The sequence below is a fragment of the Girardinichthys multiradiatus genome, chromosome 1, assembly GCF_021462225.1.
Source record: "Girardinichthys multiradiatus isolate DD_20200921_A chromosome 1, DD_fGirMul_XY1, whole genome shotgun sequence".
Lineage (NCBI taxonomy): Eukaryota > Metazoa > Chordata > Actinopteri > Cyprinodontiformes > Goodeidae > Girardinichthys > Girardinichthys multiradiatus.
Genome location: NC_061794.1, coordinates 36,197,437 through 36,212,335, shown reverse-complemented (window position 1 = coordinate 36,212,335; position 14,899 = coordinate 36,197,437). Strand labels below are relative to the sequence as shown.

Below are 14,899 nucleotides of genomic sequence, written 5' to 3'. Positions count from 1 at the left end.
GCAAGCCAAAACTAAAGACAATTTCAGGTCACCTGTAAAGACTGAACCAAGCAAAAAGAAACTTTTCTTTGAATATGTAAGCTCTGTATCTGGGTAAATCTTTCCTGGTACATACTGTTACAGAGAAAACAACAAATTTTAGCAATATCATCAGTAATCAATGCATGGGATTGCCATTATGGCTAGATGAGTAGATGGATCATTAACAACTTGTGCATATTTTAAGCACCTGTAAAGCTACCAGCATATCTTTTCAGTAAATTGTTGCAATAATTCTATAGTTTGTCTCAACACAGTGAAATGCGGTGAAGTAGGAGTTAGGCCCTCTGCCATAGGGGGTTCTTCCTCTGTTGCAAGGTCTCTGCTTTTACAGACAGCACACTATTCAACCAGTTACTCTCTTTTTTGTTTTACTCCTACTATCTTTCTTCAGTCTCTCTGCAGTTCCAACATCTCTTTTCACCATCTTGCCAACTGACTGAGCCTTCATGTACCTCATTTAGAAAGCTGTGGTGAGGTACTTACCCGAGCTACCCCTCTCTTTGTCTGAAAGCTTGTGATTGCCTCACCAAGTCAGCTTTGATACCTGTAACATTGTGCACAATTTCTGCAGTTTTCTCCCTGCAGCAGCAATAACGCATCCCAGGCCAGTCATGTGTAGCTGCTTTTGGAGATAAATAAAAAAAAACACCAAAGGCCCTGGGCTTTAATTACACTGTCTGTCTAGAGTATCATAAGCAACCAAGCACTAAATACCTCAAAGTGCTGATGCACTTTGTCTATGCTTATAAACATATGAGGGTCCAATAGATCAAGACAGACCAAGAGCCAGTTACAAGGCAATGCAGAGCAGAAGCTTTCAACCCCAATCCCTTGGCATATATTACGTAATAGTGTAGTAAAATATTCATGGTACATGGGGATGGAATCCTGGCTGCTCTGAACTGCTGAGCAAACACTTCTCCCTGAGGCACACTAACACTGTGTGAAGGATAAGGTATGGAGGACCGATCTTGACAAAATAATATAATATATATATTTTGTTTTTCCTTTTCCTTAGACTTGCATGTTCATCAAGAAATGTATATATTTTCTTTTTCCTTTTCCTTACACGTGCCTTTGTTCTTTTTACATTTCCTCGTCTCGTCTTTTTCCTTTACCGTATGCATTTCTTCTTCATTATGCAAATGAGAAGGGGTGCCTTCTTCTCTCCAGCTCCTCTACTATTGGTCAATAAACAGGAAGGAGGAGAATCCATGTGCAGGTCGAGGTGTGTCCAGATTCAGGGGCTGGATCCTTCTAAGTCCGTACTTGTGGGCCGATTACGTCACAGCGCGGAAGGTCTGTCAATTGCGGCAGACAAATGTGTCCTTCTTTTGCCCGATTTGAAGGATGGGTTGTTGCAAGTATCCTTCGCAGTCCATCTTTTCCCATGATTCATTGCGGGTCAAAGCGGTTTGGTCAAACAGGGGCAGCCATGGCGGACCACAGTGGCAAAAGCTGTGAGTAAACTGTGAAAAATTACACTTTCTGTGACACAAATGAACTTTTACAATGTTTTTAGTGCGGGAATATAACTGTGTACACTTGAAAAATCTGCTTGATTTATCAAGACATCGCTTAATTTCAAACATGCTCCGACATGTTTGGAGTTTTCCAATCCAATAGTAACTGCCGGCTTGCTTCGCCGGACTATCGGCACTGAGCTCCTGCTGCCAGGCATCACAGTGAACGTTAAACACAAGTGATGTCTAACAGTTTGTGCTAGTATTATTTTAATGTATTGTGTCATTTGTTCATGTAAGTCAATTTGACATTACAGGTGATATTAAAGTTAACCTGAATAAATGGACAATTTTATGAAATATTCAATGAAATATTCTCATTGAATACTTTGTTCTGTACAAAGTTGAAAGTGCTGACAACAAAATCGCAGGGTGTTCAAATTAGTATCGGATCGGAAAACTCCGAACACGTCGGAGCACGTTTGAAATTAAGCGATGTCTTAATAAATCAAGCAGATTTTCCACGTCTACATAGTTATATTCCTGCACTAAAAACATTGTAAAAGTTTATTTGTGTTACAGAAAGTGTAGTTTTTCACAGTTTACTCACAGCTTTTGCCACTGTGGTCCGCCATGGCTGTCCGTGCTTGACCAAACCGCTTTGACCTGCAATGAATCATGGGAAAGATGGACCGCAAACGATATTCACAACAACCCATCCTTCAAATCGGGCAAAAAAGGACACATTTGTCTGCCGCATTTCACAGAACGTCCGTGCTGGGCTGTGACGTAATCGGCCCACAAGTACGGACTTGGAAAGATCCAGCCCCTGAATTGGGACACACCCTCGGCCTGCACTGGGATCCTCCTCCTTCCTGTTTATTGACCAATAGTAGAGGAGCTGAAGAGAAGAAGGCAGCCCTCCTCATTTGCATAATGAAGAAGAAATGCATACGGTAAAGGAAAAAGACGAGACGAGAAAATGTGAAAAGAACAAAGGCACGTGTAAGGAAAAGGAAAAAGAAAATATATAAATTTCTTGATGAAAACGCATGTGTATGGAAAAGGAAAAATAAAATATATACATTTCTTGATGAAAATGCATGTCTAAGGACAAGGAAAAACAAAATATATATATTTCTGCTTTTATTTTGTCAGCATCAGTCCTCCATTTAAGGTAGAGCCCAGGAGGAAAAGAGCAGAAAGATTTTTCAAATGATAAAATGAGAAAATTATCTAGACAGTATATTATGGTAAATTAGGTAAATATGAAAACTTGACAAACAATATATCAAGTTACTGAACACAACAAAAACAACATATCCTCAAATGTAAGCTCATACATGTGCAACTCAGTTGACTGGAATTACAATAAAAAGTTATTTAATTCACAAAGTGAACTATAAAGATCCATTACATACAGTGATACTGTATATTTGGAGCATTCTTTTCTGTTCATTTTGGCTATTATGGCTTACAGCTAATGGAAAAATGTAGTTACTCTGAAAATTGGAATATTACAAAAGACCAATTAAAAATATTTTAAATACAGAAATGATCATTTACTGGCTACTTAGTGGCCTACAAAATCCTTAAGAGTTGTCAAGCTGAGTTATTGGCAGCCTCCTCAAGGAGAGTATGTCACAGAAGGTCTTCATTATAGAAGCTGACAGTGACATGATCCCAACCCTAACCCTAACCCAGTTTACAGGGTGCTGTACCAAGCTCACTATTAGAAAGTTCAATGGAAGGTCATAGCCTACACTGGTTGGAATCCTTGTATTGAATCCTACGTCTGTGCAGTCTTCTAGTAGGAAATTGTAGAGCATTTTCAGCTGATTTAATTTTCATACAAGATTTTACACTTGTCCACACAATCAAAAGTACCAACAGCTGGAATGATTACTATAGTATCACTGACCTTCTGAATTAAAAATCCCTTTTATTGTACTTAAGTAATATTCTGACTTTCTGATAAACTGAATTGGGATGTACCTCTACTTTGGCTTATTATACTGCACAATTATTATTTATATAGTATGTTCAGCCTAAAACCAGAGATAAACGATAGTATATTCCATTTGGTTTTTGTTGGGGGTCCTGTTGATAGTTATGTAGAAGACAAGAGTATTCATAGACAAAACACAAAAAAAATAAATATATTCATTATCATTTCTACTGGCCTAAACACTGTTCTACAGTGTAAAATTCAGATTTGTTAAAAACCAGACTGTATATCATCTATTCCTCAACCTATTCAGTGATTACCTCCATTTCTTACTATGCCTCTGGAAAAGAGCCAGAAAATAAGCATAATATTGCTCCCTGGAGATTACGCATTTTCATCAGCACAGACGGAAAATGAAAACCTGGCTAACTTAATGACCAAATCATGATTAGATCTGTCGAATTTACATTTTAACAATAGTACAATAGCAAAATATCTTGTGGTTTCCTTTTTTATTGATTTAGTTTTGCAAAATGATGCATTGCCCTGAAGCATTGGCACACTTAAAGTAGTGTTTTGGTTTCCAGGGAGAAATAATCAACAAATTAAATATACTGATCTCAGATCCCCGCTTTTAGTAAGACTTACCCTGGCAAAATATCAGTGTAATTATGCCAAACAAGACTTTACATAATGCAGTCAGGTAAATACAAATGTAATGCAGGAAAAAACTGGATGATGGATAGCAACATTAACCACACTGGGAATATTAAGTTGAATTTACCACATTTATTCAATGATGGGTTCTAACATTTCTTTGAATATAGATTTTCATGAATATCTAACATCTTTTGATGGTGGAGTCAAGTGTTGAGATTATTTTAAATAATAAGCCATGAGTTTTTCCTTTTACCTGGGGCCACTTTCTCGGGCCCATTCAAATCACATTTCCGTGGCTTCTTGTTCTCCTATCAGTGTGATTCAGAGAAAATAGTTCCGCCTGTCGAGTGCGACAACATGAGCTGATTAAGGGCTTTTAAGGCCTCCATGGTCTCCAGTGGGTTTTATATATATATATATATCTATATATATATATATATAGATATATATATCTATATATATATACACACACCAAAGATATGTTGTAAATATACAATAAAAAGCAACCTAAAAAGGGTTGGCACCATTTCTTTCTTATTTGTGTGTAGTGTTCTGTAAAGTAAGTTGTGTTTTCTTAAACTCTGATGATGGAAGTTTTTTTTTTTTTACACTTTTATCAAACCATTTGTCAGATTGTATTTCAATTAACAGATACAATTACATTGCGTTATCACATTATACAATGAAACGTTTATGCTAATTTACATTAAGAAATCAATGGTACTCTGGTGTGTTACTGTTATCCATTGCCAAATGCAATCAATGTTAGAGAGATTTCTTTTTTATTTTTAAAGTTCACTAAATGTAACCTTGTAAATATTTGCTCTTTCCAGTTGCATAGTAGAATCTCTAGCTGTTTGAATTAAGCTTTTTGTGTGAAGTTTGTATGTACTTTGTATGTTTGGGGAATTCAGGCTAGATTCAGATTAGGTTGAATTACTCAGTTTTAGTCAGTACTTAGTGTTTTTTCTGTTATGTGTTTTTGCTGTACTGGCAACCGAGGCCGGCTTTACGTAGGGGCTAGAGGGGCATTTATTTGAGGGGGCAATGCCCCCTCAAATAAATGCCTGGCCCCCTCAAATCAATTCTCAATAACACAAGCACAACCCCCCACCTTGCCTCTACCCCTCCTCCTATTTTTAAGAGCAAAACATAGTCACGCTTACTTGACTCAAAGCTGACGTCCGTCGGACATGTCCACACAAAGCTCAATTTTCACGACCGCCTACACAATGTTATGCTTAACATTATGGCGCTGCTGAAAACATTATGTGTGTTGGGACCACAGCCATGGATTTCAACATCAAAACTCCGATACAAACTTTTCTGGAACTTTCAAAATAAATTGCATTTAACTGACTTCCGGCACAACTTCAGAAGGAGGAAACGGGATAACTGCGGACTTCCTGTGACGTCACTGCCTAACTAAAAGCACCGCTCTTGCTACATCCGGCCTCTTCCACACCGGTGATCATCAGGATAGGGGAGGCAAGCGCGCTAATGTCTCTTTGCTGGCAAAAAGACATAAACTCTTCAAACTGGATCCAAAGGTGTCATAAGATCACGTGATCATATGCAAGGTAAGTAGGAGTGAATCACTGTTTTTGTGCCCGGTGATTTCATTCATAAAGAGAGGAAATTAAGGTATAAGCATAGCTTTACTTTGTCTCCGAGGCCTGCAGAATCAAACTGTGTCCCAGAGGATTCCCCGTAGAGATGCTGTCTCTACTAAGCCGAGTGGAGTGGTTTTCCCGATCTGAGAGGACGACAACAGGACCCGTGGTAACGTGCAGTGTGGTCAGAGGACAGAATGAGCCGTCTTCCAGCCACTGCTCCGGAGGTTAGCTGGAAGGTAACCCTTTGTTCACAGAGCGGCTGCACCTTCAAACCTTGGAAAAAGTCCAGCACTAAAAGCATGCAAGTCATCTGTGCGTGAAGACCTCTCACAGCTCATGAGTGGACAAGCAATGCTATGGCGGTTCATCTTTCCTCTTCAAAAAGCTTTACTACAATTGGCTGCCATTTATGTAGAATATTTAACATGAGAGATTTGAGGAGTATTCCAAGATTTTGCATCTCCCTTGTTACAAAGCTTTCATGTTTCTTAAAACTGTGCAGGGGCTTTTTATGTAGTCAGCCTTGCCCTCATGATTAAATCAAAAACAGCTCCGGTGATGCAACTGAAGTACTGCTTTCAGTGTTTTACTATAAAAAGAGTTCTATACGTTGAATGACTTTGCTGGAGCAGAAAGGCAGATTTTTAGATTCCAGTATAGAAAAAATCATTCAGCAAGCTATGAAGATATGTATGATTTAGAGAAGATTTGACATATATCATGGACTGAACTATCAAACCAGTGTTTGTAGCCAGAATTTTTTCTGGCACAGCTCTGCACTATGTGACAGTTCCCATATGTGATATACAGCCAACTTTTTTGCTTCGTGTTGAAGATAATTAGACTGTGCAGTCTCATGATGGCAGTGGTTGTGTGACAAGTGTGTGCATGCTGCTAAAAAAAAGACTAGCATAAATAGTTCATCCTGTGATGTCTGAAGCAGCAACTAGGATGTGGGAGTGTAAAATATATTCTAACTTACTTGTGACATATCAGTCAGGCTTTTCTGCAATACACATGTAACGTTCACCTTCATGTACTCACTTGTGCTGTATGTTGGCCCTTGAAATGGCAACAGAGTTGAATCAATGTCACAGCAGGTGGGTTAGGTTTTATCCTCTATAGGCCCCTTTAGAAAGTAGAACCTTGCATGAATAGAGCAAATGGTACACATTGTATTACTTGTTTTTGCTCACCAGTAGAAGCTTTGAGGATGTTTCCCTGTCTTGTCCTTTTCACTAGAGTCAACTGAAAAGTAATCCTTTTTACAAATGTTTAGCATTTAAAGAAATTCATATTAGATAAACAATGTTTACCAGTTTTATTTTCTTTTTGTATATTGACATTTATATAACTTAACAAAACTTATTGTTTCATTTGCTAATTGTATTTATACATAGTTACATTCATTTTCATGATCAAAACTGAAAAAAAGCCAAAAAGCTTGAAAGACAAACACCAAACACAAGGGAGCAGAGAATGCATCCAAAACTTGCCAAAGAGTAATAACATCACATTTGGATGCTGAACTCAGGCCTCAACCAACAAAAAATAGCCCCTGGAGAGAAATTAATTGATAGCAAAATCTTCACCTCAAATTTAAAATCATATAGCTACCCAACCTAGCAATTTAAAAGCATTCTGTGAGCAATCTGACTGTATCACAACAGTAATGATTCACTATTTGTGACAAAAACTAACATTTATAACACCACAATTCTGGCATAATTCAAAAAGACACTATAATTTCTATTCAGGTCTGCATGGGCCTTACCCAATTAAATCATGAGAATATCATAAGTTATATTAGTGGGTTGGGACTTTTCTCCATATATGCAGTCGATGTTGTAATTGTGAAGGTTACACTGCATTACAGTAACTGTCAAAACACTATTCTAAGAACACCATCTGTCACACCTGTCAAACTGTAAAAGTCTGTCTACAGTTAGTTTTCTTAAATCAGGTTGGTCCCAAAAAGCCACCTCATGTTAATGTTGTGTATGTGGTGGATGAAAGGAAAATAAAAAATCCTGATGTACAATTAAAAAGAAACTTCAGTCTCTTCTTCATTTGGCTCAGACACAGAGAAAAAAAGTTGCAGTTGAAGCTAATTATCATTGGAACACATACAATGTTTGTCAAGAGCAGGGGTTTTTTTATTACATCAGCAGACATTTTTTACCTGCTGTAAAATAACACTTTAACAAAGTTTATGCATTCTTTTGCCTCGGTGGTATGACTTTTTAAAATTATTTCAAGGCTGCCATGCATGACTCCACAAGCTCATTGGTCTTCTTGTGAATATAATATACCACATAAGTTTTATGTTGCATTAGGCCTATGGATGGAAGTTTAAACAAAATTTCTAATGTCAGCTGTATACTTACCGCACTATACCGCACATACACACGTGGACAAAATTGTTGGTACCCCTCGGTTAATGAAAGAAAAACCACAATGGTCACAGAAATAACTTGAATGTGACAAAGGTAATAATGAACAAAAATTCTATAAACATTAACAAATGAAAGTCAGACATTGCTTTTCAAACATGCTTCAATAGAATTATTTCAAAAAATAAACTCATGAAACAGGCCTGGACATAAATGATGGTACCCTTCACTTAATATTTTGTTGCACAACCTTTTGAGGCAATCACTACAATCAAACGATTCCTATAATTGTCAATGAGACTTCTGCACCTCTCAGCAGGAATTTTGGCCCAGTCCTCATGAGCAAACTGCTCCAGTTGTCTCAGGTTTGAAGGGTGCCTTTTCCAGGCAGCATGTTTCAGCTCCTTCCAAAGATGCTCAATAGGATTTAGGTCAGGGCTCATAGAAGGCCTTCAGAATAGTCCAATGTTTTCCTCTTAGCCATTCTTGGGTGTTCAAGACACCCTGTGCCAGAGGCAGCAAAGCAGCCCCAGAACATAACAGAGCCTCCTCCATTTTTCACAGTAGGGACGGTGTTCTTTTCTTCATATGCTTCATTTTCCTGTCTGTGAACATAGAGCTGATGTGCCTTGCCAAAAAGTTACATTTTTGTCTCATCTGTCCATTGGACATTCTCCCAGAAGCTTTGTGGCTTGTCAACATGTAGTTTGGCAAATTCCAGTCTGGCTTTTTTATGATTTGTTTTCAACAATGTTGTTCTCCTTGGTTGTCTCCCATTCAGTCCACTTTGCCTCAAACAACGTCGGATGGTGCCTTGAGCTTGAAGTTCACCTTTAATCTCTTTAGAGGTTTTTCAGGGCTCTTTTGTTACCGTTCGTGTTATCTGTCTCTTTGTTTTGTCGTCAATGTTCCTCCTGCGGCCACGTCCAGGGAGGTTGGCTCTAATCCCATGGATCTTAAATTACTGAATAATATGTGCAATTGTAGTCTCAGGAACATGAAGCTGCTTGGAGATGGTCTTATAACCTTTACCTTTAACAGGCTTGTCTATAATTTTCTTTCGAATCTCCTGAGACAACTCTTTCCTTTGCTTCCTCTGGTCCATGTTGAGTGTGGTACAAACCATGTCACCCAACAGCACAGTGACTACCTGTAGCCCTATATATAGGCCCACTGACTGATTACAAGAATGTAGACACCTGTGATGCTAATTAGTGTACAGACCTTGATTTATGACCGAAAGAACGAGATCCCGGATACAAGCGGCGGAAATGAGCTTCCTCCGTAGGGTGGCCGGGCACTCCCTTAGAGATAGGGTGAGGAGCTCGGCCATCCTGGAGGGGCTCGGAGTAGAGCCGCTTCTCCACCGGAAGACGACGAGTACAAGTACGAGTACCTTGATTTAACATGTCCCTTTGGTCACATTATTTTCAGGTGTACCATCATTTTTATCCAGGCCTGTTTCATGAGTTTATTTTTGAAAATAATTCTGTTGAAGCATGTTTGAAAAGCAATGTCTGACTTTCATTTGTTCATTTTCATAACATTTTTATTCATCATTACCTCTGTCATATTCAAGTTATTTCTGTGACCATTGTGGGTTTTTCTTTCATTAACCGAGGGGTACCAACAATTTTGTCCATGCGTGTATGTGCGGTATAGTGCGGTAAGTGTACAGCTGACATTAGAAATGTTGTTTAAGCTTCCATCCATAGGCCTAATGCAACATAAAGCTTATTTGGTATATTATATTCACAAGAAGTCCAATGAGCTTGTGGAGCCATGCATGGCAGCCTTGAAATAATTAGAAGCAGCATTGAGTTAGTCTGAGATTCTAGGGTGAATTAATGTCATTAGTATGGGGAATTATAGTGTAATGATTAGCGGCCAGTTGTCTGGACATCATAAAAAAAAATGGCAGAAGGTAGGGCAGCTGATAAGGTCGAAAGAAACAAGATAGGAACATAACCTGCAGAAGTGTAATCATATAGGTATGACATGTACAACTGTACATCATAACCAGTTTTTACATTGTTTTTACTGGAGATGCACCAATCTGTTTCTTTTAATAATTATATTATCATAGCCATTAAACATTTATTTCTAGACTTCTTGGCAAAACTGTTTATATTAGGAGCAAGGCATACTGAGAGCACACACATAGGTTTTACTTATTTTAGAAACAGACCAAATAATGGAGTTTACATTTTAAATTATCTTTGACATATATTAGCTTTCATCATAATTAGTGCTGCTAGCCTTGGTAAAGAAGTCTGTGTGTAGATGTAGATCCTATGTAGGTATTTCCCCTTCTGAAAATTCCAAATAACTTCTATAATTAAACAATTGAGTATGTACCATTAAAGACAGAGGTTGAAAGTACCAGTTAAGCTGAAATTTGGCTCATTGTCACCAGACAATTTCTTTTTTCATTAAGTTCTGATAGTATACTGTTCATTCTACGGCAAGTAATGTATGTTGGTTTGTCAAATAATTCAGCTCTGAAAAGCCAAGAAAATACAGAAAAAGTAAGAAGTGTAAATAATAGAAAACTTACCTTAAAGAGCCGCAAAATATTGGCTACCATGATTGACACGGAGCTGGCGGAGGCACCAATCACTCCGACCACTCGCTCTGGCTTAGTGATGATGGGTGGCCCTCCGCTGAGACACTTCACATCAGTCGAGTCTTTCTCAATCAATGCCTGGACAAATGTCAGCGACTGTTCCAGAGCATGGGTGTCCCGGGAGCACGTGTCAAGGATGCGGGCTCCCAGAGTAATATTAGGCAGCAGCTCGTTGTCATTATTGATACGATCCAGGGCAAACAACATGGCCTCCAGCCTATGGATCCCTTTCTCCTTCTTTAGCTCTCCGCAGGCTTTGCCATCATTCCCTCTTGCATGTACTGGGAAAAGTCCGCCCAGAGATATGTCCCCATCGATACGTATTGAGTTGAGGTGTGTGTGGCCTGGCATTTTGGGCTTAGCTGCCGAGGTGATCAAACAATAACAAGCCAGAAGCAAGAGCCAACAGAAAAGCTTTCTATGGCACCCACTCCACAGTCTCTCAAAGCCTCCTTGTAGAGTCATAATGAAAGGCTAAATCTGCATCAAAACACAAATTCAGTTCCTTTGAAAATGACAGAGGCGTGTACACATATACCCCCACACACATAAAAATGTCCTGGAGGTTAGCTGCAATGCTTTTCAGAGCACAGTTGTCTTCAAAGGTCTCTTCTCATGGTTTCTTGCTCTGACACAAAGTCAGTAGCACTAATTATGCCGCTTTGCTCTGTTTACCTACTTTTTTTTGTTCTCTCTTTGTGTTTTAGTCCTTGCTTATACCTGATAGTGGTGGATACATGCAGCAACTAAACAGTGCAGAGTGTGCTGAAGCGGAGTCCAGAGAGACTGCTCTCATAAGGCAAGAACAAAGATGGGAAGCTTGCCTCTCTTTTCTGGTTTTTCCTGGAGCACACAATTACGTTCAACTCTCTTGGTGTGTCAAGCAGATAGAATGTCACAGTGGCATCCACTTTAGGCTCCTGCAATGAGAAGGAGGGACACAATGAAGAAAACAGCAGACACTGTAAATTATGGAAATAGGTGGAAGAGAGCAATAAAATGGAATCTCATTCACATTGTTTCGATAAAGATGTGTTTACTTACAAAGTGGTGTGAGACAAGCTGCTCTGTCATGCTCTCTGTATCCATGCAGTCATATTCAGAACTACACAGTTAAAGTCTCAGTCTTTTTTTCTGGATCCTTAAATTCCAGCAGAAATAATACCCAGAGAACTGCACAGCAAATCTATTCTGCATTGTACAAATGCCTTGGCTGCTTTCAATGCATTGCAATGAATTATTTCTATGTTCCTTGAGCATAAATGATTTGTTGTTTGGCATACATCTATAAGCGTCATAACTGCACACTTCTCTGTCTGCAGAGTCTTTTACCAAAAGATTATAAAGTACAGCAATAAATTATTAGTGTGATGTTCTGATAATTTAAAAAACAGCATTCCTCTGTGTGCACATAGTATTCTGTTAGTAACAACTACACTCTGTAATAATAGTGGTTATCCGTCCTGAGTTCCTTAATTACAGTGATCTCCAACTTTGCTATATCTTTCCATCTCACAACCACAAACTTCAACCTATTTTATTAGAATTTTATATAGCAGACCATCACAAAGTGGCACACACTGTGACTGTAGGTCCAAAATCTTCCGGACGTCTGGCTAATTCAGATTTTAAATTCTTATTCAACCAAGAAGCGTGTTTCTCAGGAAATGAGGCGGGCATCTCTGAAAAAGTAAAACTATATAAAAAGGAGTATCCGTCACAAGTTCATTTACATTTTAGCAAAAAATGGCATGTCAAAACCCATCCTTGAACTGCCACCATAATGTGGTGGAGGGTGTGGTGGAGGCGTTTGAGTGCCCGAATGATCATAGAGGCTATATTGTCTGGGAGGGGGGGGGGGGGGGCTGCTGACCTCGACTGGGGACATTATTGGGCGGTGGAAGGAGTACCTCAAGAATCTCCTCAATCCTACCATCACGCCTGCCCGGGTGGAAGCAGAGACTGGGGACTTGGAGTTGGATTTGTTCATCACCCAGGCTGAAGGCACAAAGGTGGTCAAAAGCTCCACGGTGGCAACGTTTCGGGGTGGATAAGATCCACCTCCAAAGTCTTGCCACCATGGAGGCAAGGCTTCAGGGGTGGAGGAGATCCGCCCCGAGAACCTCAAGTCTCTGGATGTTGAGGGGCTGTCGTGGCCAATACGCCTCTTCAACATTGCGTGGTGGTCAGGTACATTACCTCTGGACTGGCAGACCGGGTTGATGGTCCAGGGTGTGTTTCAACTACAGGGGATCACACTCCGCAGCCTCGCTGGTAAGGCCTATGCCAGGGTATTGTAGAGGAGAGCCCGGCTGATAGTCGAAACTCGGCTTCAGGAGAAACAGTGTGGTTTTCGTCCCCGTCGTGGAACACTAGACCAGCTCTACACCCTCTGCAGGGTATTTGAGGGTACACGGGAATTTTCCCAACCGGTCCACATGTGTTTTGTGGATCTGGAGAGGGCATGCCAATGTGTCCCTTGTGGTGCCCTGTGGGGGGTGCTCCAGGAGTACAGAGTTGGGGGCCCTTTATTAGGATTTCTAGGCACCCAAACCAGATCCCCGGAGGGGGATTTCGTCTCTTCTTTCTGCAGATGACGTGGTCCCGCTGGCCCCTGCTAGCCAAGACCTACTGCATGCACTAGCGGCTAGGATGAAGATCAGCTCCTCCAAGTCCGAGACCATGGCTTTCGACTTGAAAAGGGTGGCTTGCCCTCTTCAGGTTGGAGGGGAGTTCCTGCCTCCAACCTGAAGTGGAGGAGTTCAGGTATCTTGGGTTCTTGTTTACGAGTGAGGGGAGAATGGAGCAGGAGATTGACAGACAGATCGGTGCGTCTGTCACAGTAATGGGGACGCTGTGCCGGTCCATCGTGGTAAGGAGAGAGCAGAGCCAAAAAGCAAAGCTCTCGATTTACCGGTCAGTCTACATTCTTGCCCTCACCTATGTCCATGAACTTTGGGTCAAGACTGAAAGAACAGGATCACGGATACAAGCAGCTGAAATAAGATTCCCCTATAGGGTGGCCAGGAACTCACTTAGAGAGCTTGGCCAACTGGCAGGAGCTGCTGCTCCTCCACATTAGTGTCTGGGGAGAGGGAAGTCTGGGTGTCTCTACTGAGTCTGCTGTCCCCGCGACCTGGTCCTGGATCAAGCGGAACACGACGAGTACGAGGCATGTCAAAATGATTTTCCCAATAATCAATGAATGTATGGTTTTTAAAAGTGTTTTTGAATAAATATCTGAAACGAGTGATGTACATTTATTTTTAACCCGATAACCCTGATATCCTTAAATAAAACTTCAGTGTAAATAATTGCCTTCAGAAGTCACCTATTTACAAAGTCCACCAGTGTATCTCAGTGTAAATACAACCGTTCTGTGAAGGCATCAGAGATGTATTAAAGCAAATAGTGAACAAAGAGCACCACAAAGACCAAGAAGCACAAAAGACAGATTAGGGAAAAAATTGTTGAGAATAAGCCAAGAGGCAGATTGTAATTCTAGAGGAGCTGTGGAGACCCATAGGCCAGGAGGGATAATATGTCAACAGGACAACAATTATTGTGCAATCCACAAATCTGGTGAAACATGGTGGCAGCAGAACCATGCTATGGGAATGCTTTTCTTGACCAAGGAAGTTGGTAAGAGTGGATACAAGTTGGGTGGAGCAGAATACAGAGCAATCTTATAAGAAAACATGTTGGAGGTTGCAAAAGACTGCAAAAGAAACTGGGACAATGGCTCACCTGCCAGCAGGAGAACACTCTTAACATAAAGCCAAAGCGACTTTGGAATGGTTTAGATCAAAGCATATTCTTGTGTTAAAATAATCTAGTCAAATTGCACACCTGAGACCAACTGAGAAATTGTAGAAAGCCTTCAAAAATATTGTTCATAGATGTTCTTATTACAATCTGACAGAACTTGAGTAATTTTTCAAGGAAATAATGGGAAAAGGATTAGAAGACTTGTAGAGGTTACAGCAAAGGTGGTTTCACAACATATTCACCCTGAGGTGAATACTAATCCTATGTTTTTCAGACATTTTTATTTTCTTTAAAAATCTGGAAAATCATGCATGCTTTTATACTTACACTTCACATTTACTGAGACTGGTCTAGCTGCAGAGCATAGGAAATGTCCTCAAGAA

The 14,899-nt window shown here is 40.1% G+C and overlaps 1 protein-coding gene across 3 annotated transcripts in view; it reads right to left on the bottom strand.

Annotated features, from left to right (window-relative positions):
* Positions 1-14,899, bottom strand: part of LOC124875296 (metabotropic glutamate receptor 4-like) — a 302,423-nt gene that overhangs the window by 211,627 nt on the left and 75,897 nt on the right. For all 3 annotated transcript variants that reach the window (XM_047377387.1, XM_047377369.1, XM_047377378.1), the window contains one exon: positions 10,680-11,668. In XM_047377387.1, the coding sequence (XP_047233343.1) occupies positions 10,680-11,213 (534 nt within the window). In that variant the 5' untranslated portion in view covers positions 11,214-11,668. The remainder of the gene's footprint in view (positions 1-10,679; positions 11,669-14,899) is intronic.